Genomic DNA, 7,462 nt, shown 5'->3' with positions numbered 1-7,462 from the left:
TGATTACATGTTGTTTGAACAATTAAGTTGGTTTCATTCCTTTGATAACAAGTGCGATGTATGATGTGGTAGACAATAATGTGTTGTATATAGGCACAAGTATTATAGGTTTACTTCAATACGTATATGAATAACCTCGGTTCCAGTTGAACGTTTGTTTCCTGTCACGTTACTGTTTTAAAATTTTCTATTAGTATAAGTATAGTCTCAAGATGGGCGGGCGCGGCAAAGCGCGCATTTATGATCTAGTTAGTTAACAGTATAGCTCAACCATCTAGGCTCTCCCACAGCGATTTAGTGGTCTAGACCGTTGGATGCAGCTCTTCAACGCACAGGATCATCCCAAGTCGCCGAATCGTCACTCCAATCCGTTTGCACCATCAATTCACGTCAAACGCCGGCCCGACATTATATGGGCCGCTACTCCGCAAATCGACCTGGCCGTTTTGTGGTTAACCGGTCTGACAATTTGTACAAACAGGCCGATGAGAAACCCTTACTGGTCACGGGCCTTGTGGCCGGGGGATGCAGGCCTTGATTCTCGCATGCCGATGCAGTCCATCCGCACCTGTGCAGTGGGAGCGAAGCGTCGCGGCGGCTGCTGAGTCATGCACTAATGGGCGCCGCTTGCCCGAGCGATTAATGGAGGTAAATGTTACTACTCGCTGGCCTACTTAATGGCATGAGACGGACTTCTTCGCCTCATTATCGTTTTTGGCCTTCCCTCCTTGTGGGCGATGGCATTTGCACGTCCAATATAGCTCTCACGCACGGTCAATGGTGAGGCGGCCGAGATGTTGGGTCCGACCGTCCGAGGCGGCTCGAGGAAGCCATGGACGTGTGCCTGGTGGCGCAGGGAAGTAGCCAAAGCCCAAGACTGCCAACCCAGGTTCAAGCAATCAAGCATGGCGACGCTGAGGCTGCAGTGCAGTGCGGCCATAACCTCCATCTGACCATGTCGGTAGGGAGTATATAAAACAACAAATCTTCCATCCATTCAGTCCTGATGTTCGATCTCCCTTTATTTTTCCGTTTCTCTGGTTAGCAAGTTTTGTGCCTAGGTAGTTGGGCTCATGTTTTGGTACAGATCTGCTATGTATGTTGGACTCGCTCCCATTTTCCTCCCTTTGTATGGTTTGGTCATGAGGTCCAAGATGCAAGTATTCAATCTGGTTACAAGAATGTCAATGTTATATGTGTATTATTTTGACAGGTATAAGAAACAAGTAAACATGGGAAAAATTATTTACATCATATTTTCTTAAAGGGCACCATGTTTGTATTATAAATATTTAGCACAAAAAATCCAGAAAGTGATCACACGAATGAGGGAATCACCAGCCAGCAAAGAATCTAGGGAAGCGAGGCTAGCCCTGTGGGACTGTGGGTGGCCTGCTTTGTGCCGAGGTCACTGACCTGATCTTGCCATCAATAGAGAAGCCTCATGGCCATTTTCTCGACAGCGGGCCGTGAGGAGGAGAAGGCGGTGCTGCCGTGCCGTCAGCGGCTTCAGGTCGCAAATAAGGATACGAGGAAGCAGCAGCAGCTACGGCTTGCCAATGCAAGAGAACACGGGCGCTAAGTTGCTGGCCTTGACTGCTCACCATCTGTATTTAGCGTAACTTATGTTAAAAATTCCCCCCTGAATGGTTTCTATCTGCTAGCAGATTGTAAAAAGTCTGTTCTTTGACAAGAGTACAACTGACTGAAATCACGGAGTTATCATGCATCTAATTTATTCCTGTAGCCTTTTGACATATCAGAAGACTAATTCTTATTCCTCCGATCCAAATAGATTTTTGTTGTACATATTTTGGTTCCAAAAGTTTCATGGACAATTCTACGATATATGTTGTATGATTACTGTCAATGATCCGACTATATATCTTCTGAACTTTTTAGGCTCATGGCATGTCAATCACAATCGTCGGATGATTATAATCTTCGGTGAGAATGAAAGAGGATTCATTATATTTTCGGACAATCCCAAGTACCGTCTTGAATGGATCTTTTCAGAAGGTTCTATGTGTTGTTATAACTAGACCTCTTTCACCCCCCATTGTAAAAATAAGTTGTCAAGCAAGTTGTTGAATAATGTGTACATTGTTTCTTAAATCAATATGGATGCAACCTGCATGATATAGTTACTTGTGCAGAATGGTGATTTACGACTTGCATTTCGTTACTGCATTGAATTCTTACATGGAGGTGCTTGTTCTCATTTAACCGTGAGCTCTTGACCGATGACTTGGGTGACATACTTGATGAACATTGGTTTTGTTTCGTGTTCACTACAAAAAGGTTTTTGTCAATTGCTACTGTTGCCTTCAGTTAAGTACAGAGTATCTGATATGTCCTTGAATTTCAGAAACTCAATTCGGTTCCCGGGTGCGTATGATCCCTCTACCATCAAAACATATTTCCAGGTGTTAAAAATTTTGACAAAAAAATTTACATGTACATCTCCATAATATATGTGTATTTGTCAAGTTTCACGAAAAAATGATATTTTTTATAGTCTAAGCGAAAAAGAGAAAATTTATCTTGTGACAAGTCTTTGTTTCAGCACCGAATTTTGTCTTTTTTACACACGCCACATGACATGTCGATTTTTCCTGAAACGACTTTGTAAGCGCGTAGCACATGAAGATGTACGTGCGAAATTTTTGTTTCAATTTTTTTAATATTTTAAAATGTGCCTAACATGCATTTCAAAATAAAGGGAGCATACGCTCCCATGTGCCAAAACATCACTCCCCTTGAATTTCTTATACTGTTTTCTATTTCAGGGGCTGGGAGACTTTGTTTATCTTGTATCGGTGTCATTCTTATTATTGCTACGTGCAGACGGTTCCCCGCGAAGCCATTATCAGCAAAAAAGTTAAACCACTTGCCACTTGGTTACTAGAAGGTTTATCAGAAACCCACTTGCTATGTGTGTATGTTACATTGTTACTATAGACATTTTTTTAGATATACAGGGTTTTTTACTTATCGATGAAAGTTTAAAGTGTTAATTCACAATGTGCAGATAATCCGTTCCTTTGGAAGCTCGATGTTCACCATGCCCTACATACCTATACGTTTTGTTGTCGATTTAATTACTTTTCACTGAATTACGTCTCAAATCAGAGTATTGGCCAGGTAAGGACACTTACTCTGCTTATGCGCTCTCACGGTTGAATGAATAAGCTATCACTACCCGACCCACTACTTTTAGGTCATTTGTCCCATTATTACTTCGAATATGCTTATTTACTATCTGACATAATTTCAGTTGACTGGAGTTAACCAAATTTAAGTAATGCACCTTTCTAGCTTTGCTATATAGTCCTTCTGTGTGTATGAAGTAGATTTAAGGTCCGCACACATTTTCTGTTTAAGTTAAGGCATCAAGTTGATTCCTAAATATGTATTTAGTTCAGTTGTAATTTCTATTTCTTTTAGAGAAGGCAATATGCTTGCCACTTGTGATTTTCCTTTTGTCATTTCCATTCACGGGCCAATTGAATCTAAACTCCAATATAATTTGATTTATGGAAATGGAGAACTCTTAATTTAGTAATTCTTGTTAACATGGGCTATAGGTTACATAGTTATGGCCACAGTTGGCTGCTAAAGGCGGTTAAGTTCCTTAATGAAGCTAATTTATTGTATTTATCATCTTGGTTCCGGGAAATTTCTTATCTTAATTTTTTGTCCAATTGTTGCTTTTCTTGAGTAATTATAAGCTTGCATTGGTCCCTTTCGAGAAAATGTGTGGTCTCGACGAAAGAAAAGGCCATTACTTATGGACTCGAATGCTGGCTTGCTAGGATTTTTTTAATTCGTCTTGGCATCCGTTGAAAATGATAATGATAACTAAACAACCATAACATTAAGCGGTATGTTCATTTGGGAAATTTAACAGCTATATTTTATACCTTCATACTTATAAAAATTACTACCATTACATGTAAAATATGACGGGCGCAGCAACGCGCGCTATCATGTTCTAGTATTGTGGATGGTTGGCGTACGAGGGTGTACGCCTATGTTCCTAAGTGGGGCGCGACGTGGTTCGTGACTGACTTTTTTCTCCACACATTTTATACCAAATCTTTCGTTTTAATAGGGATAACCATGCGTTGGCTTAGTGGCTAGAGCTCAAGGTTGTGACTTGTGAGCTCGTCCCATGCGGGTTCGAGTTGCATGGATGATCGGATTGAAATAGGATGTTATCCAGCGCGTATAAAATCGTTGCTGAGGAGGTTTCATCTTCTACATAACAACGGATAAAGAGGGAAACACATCAATTATATGCGAGTAAATGATGAGGAACTACCACATTATAGGTGGTCATGTCTGAAAACTACCAACATTAGGCAAGGTGACACATAACTACCACTTCAGGGGCATGGCCGAGACGCGGAGCACTGATTCTACCAATTAGCCATGTTAAACCGTTTTCTAACCATTCGGGCCCACCTGTCGGGTCTACGTGGTAATGATGGTATGTTAGTTTTACCCAAAACCCCCCAGACTCTATTTTCTAAAAGCAATGAAGTCCTATCCCCCATCAGCGCGTAGATGTCCTCCTTGATCTCCTCCGGGGCCAGGGTCACTAAGAACGGCGCGCGGTTGCGGCCCCTCGACGGCGACGGCGCCGAGGCCGGCCATGACGTCAGGGTCGCTGACTGCCACCGCGTGCGCTCCTGCAACTTCCACGGCTTCTCCGCAACGTTCGCTTGCTATGGCTGCTGCTCCGAGTCCGGCTCCTGCGTGGGAGGCGGCACCATTGTCTCTGGCTCGGGCTCCGGCTTGTTCGACATCGGCATGGGAGGGGCTGGGGGCAGGGGCCGGCTTTGCTGGGACGCGCGGAGGCCCCCATCGAAGAGGTGGCCCATGAGCTTTCGCTGGAGATCCTCGACCCTGCCGCCGCCGCTGCTCCGGCGGTGGGACTGGGACGACGAGGCAAGTAGGAACGCGAAGGGGCGAGCCCATCGGAGGAGTTCCTCTGCCCCGTCTCCGGCACACGAGCAACCGCAGGGGACGTCGGGGGCAGCGCGGCTTGGCGACGAGATGGCAGCGACCGACGCAGCGGCGACGGCGGCCCCAAGCTCGCGGGGACGAGCTAAACCCGAGATCACCCCGCGGCCATAACTGAGTGCCGAAGCAGGGGAAGGCCGGGGCGGCATCAAGCGGTGGAAGGGGCCGGCGGCGGTTGACTGTGCGTGGAGGGGCCGGCTCGGGAGGGGCGGCACGAGGAGGTGGCGACTCGAGAGGGGGCGGCTCGAATGGAGGGGCGGCGCGACGAGGTGGCCGCTCGGGAGGGGCGCCGTCCGTCGCGCCGAGCACGGCCATGATCTCCTCCTCCACCGAACCTCTGCTTCTGGCGTGGTGGCTCGTATGTGGGGAATTGATAAGGACACGTGTGTGACACAAAAATAAGAAATCTAGGGGTTTTTTTGTAAAATGAAACTGGTGATTTGCTTTTCACTTGCCACGTAGACCCGACAGGTAGGCCCAAACGGTCAAAAAAATGGTTTAACACGGCTAATTGGCAGAATCAGTGATCCGCGTCTCGACCATGCCCCTGAAGTGGTAGTTATGTCTCGCCTTGCTCAATGTTGGTAGTTTTCATATATGACCGCCTGTAATGTGGTAGTTCATTTACTCATTATATGCGCATACGTTTATGCAAAAAAAAAAAAAGAGGCAGATGCAACGGATCCCAGATATTTTGAGATAACTATGCATTTGATCTGATCTAGTAGTAAATTTGTTTACTTAAAAAGAAAAAAGTTGTTCTTGGAAAAAAAAGCAGTATGTCGACAGCGAGAGCATTGCTTCTAGATGCAATCCATGAGCTGTCCGCCCTACTATGATCAGTGAGGTCGGCCGAACCTGCGGGCGCGCGTCTCCATCGCGCAGCGAATCAGCGGGCACCGTCGCGGGAAAACCGACGTGTGCACCCACCGGAACACGGTCATATCATATGACACCGACGTCCACCCCGCTCCCCCTTATTCAAGCCGACTGCCAAACCGGCCCCGCCAGATCACGATGATGCTGCCGCTGACTCACACCCGCCGTCCCAACCTCTCGCCACAAACAAACGGCGCCAGCTCGAAACAATCCTCCGCGTTATTATAAAGACGAACCTGCCGGAAGCCAGCGACGACATACCCTCCTCACCCGCCCGCCTGCGCTTCCTCTCCCACCACCAATTCTGCGTTCCGTCTCGCCGTTCCTCTTTCTCAGATCCGCGCGCTCGTCGTGATCCATCCATCAATCCTTATCCTTCCCGCGCGTCCACACGCCATGATCGCCGCGCCTCCATTGACGCAAGCCCCAGCTGCAGCGGCAGCCGGGTTCCGTCGGCCCGCCTCCCACCGGACGGTGCGGTGCGCGGTGGCGGTCGCGTCCGCATCGCCGGCCTGCAGGTGCACGCTCTATGAGGTACTTGGCCTGCGCGCCGGTGCCACGGGCGGCGAAATCAAGGCTGCGTACCGGCGCCTGGCGCGGGAGCTGCACCCTGACGTCGCCGGCGCGACCGGCGACGACTTCATCCGGCTCCACGACGCGTACGCCACGCTCTCCGACCCGGACGCCCGCGCGCGCTACGACCGCGACTTCGTCGCCAATGCCTACGCGCAGCCGCCCGCGGCCAGGCCGTCGCCGCACAGCTTCTGGGGACGGCCTCGCCGCACCTGGGAGACCGACCAGTGCTGGTAGTGGTAGATCCGACCTCGCCGCGACCGGTAGCTTCGGACCTGTGAATACCAACGCCAGCACCGCACTCGTTGGCCGCTCACCTGAGATTTTTTTTACTACGGTGAACACCCCGTGCGCCTGTGCACATCTAACCCAGCGGCATCCTCTCTTCTGCCGTTCTGAATGTGTAGTCATCTTCAGAAACTTAGTAGAATTAATCTTCGCAACAATGTGATCGATCCCAGGTTCAGAATTTGAAGAAATCGGACTGTGCCCTTGAAAATGCAATGTGTTCAGGCGCTAACAGCATCTCAGTGATTTAAAATAAGTTAGGGCAACCGCCTTCAAAGTGATTTAAAGTAGGGTGTCTCTAACCTCCAGTCGACTCAGACTTAACTTATGTCTCAGTCGAATTATATCCGTGTGTTTTAATGCGGGTCTAAACAAGGTGCAAACAACAACAAACACGAATCTTCAAATAGAAACAAGATCCAACGGTGGAGCACGTGACTGAGACATAAGTTACGTCTCACCTAGCTGAAACTTAGCAATTTCGTTTAAAATAACTTCGTGCCGCCCTCTCCCCATCCCTGCTACAGGTCGTTGTGAAAGCGTCAACGCGCGGGCGATGTGACAATTGGCGGGCCAACCGTGTCATCGACACAAAACCGAAGTGTTGTACCTTTTTTTTTCTTAATAACGACGACGATTTACGAGGCGGAAACAAGCGAGACGTTTCGTCGGCGCTGGCCCTCACCCACGCGTC

The 7,462-nt window shown here is 48.1% G+C and overlaps 1 protein-coding gene across 1 annotated transcript; it reads left to right on the top strand.

Annotated features, from left to right (window-relative positions):
* Positions 1 to 6,303: 6,303 nt before the first annotated feature.
* Positions 6,304 to 6,927, top strand: LOC124680914 (chaperone protein dnaJ 11, chloroplastic-like). Its single transcript, XM_047215935.1, has one exon. It carries the CDS (start codon positions 6,304 to 6,306, stop codon positions 6,715 to 6,717), a length of 414 nt encoding a protein of 137 aa, XP_047071891.1. The 3' UTR covers positions 6,718 to 6,927.
* The last annotated feature ends 535 nt before the right edge of the window (positions 6,928 to 7,462 follow it).

This window comes from Lolium rigidum, chromosome 1, assembly GCF_022539505.1.
Source record: "Lolium rigidum isolate FL_2022 chromosome 1, APGP_CSIRO_Lrig_0.1, whole genome shotgun sequence".
Classification (NCBI taxonomy): domain Eukaryota; kingdom Viridiplantae; phylum Streptophyta; class Magnoliopsida; order Poales; family Poaceae; genus Lolium; species Lolium rigidum.
The sequence above is the reverse complement of the archived record's forward strand: the minus strand, read 5'-3'. Positions and strand labels throughout refer to the sequence as shown.

What these genes read in the sequence shown, in the direction of transcription:
- LOC124680914 (XM_047215935.1), top strand. Translation starts at nt 6,304, where the DNA reads ATGATCGCCGCGCCTCCATTGACGCAAGCCCCAGCTGCAGCGGCAGCC.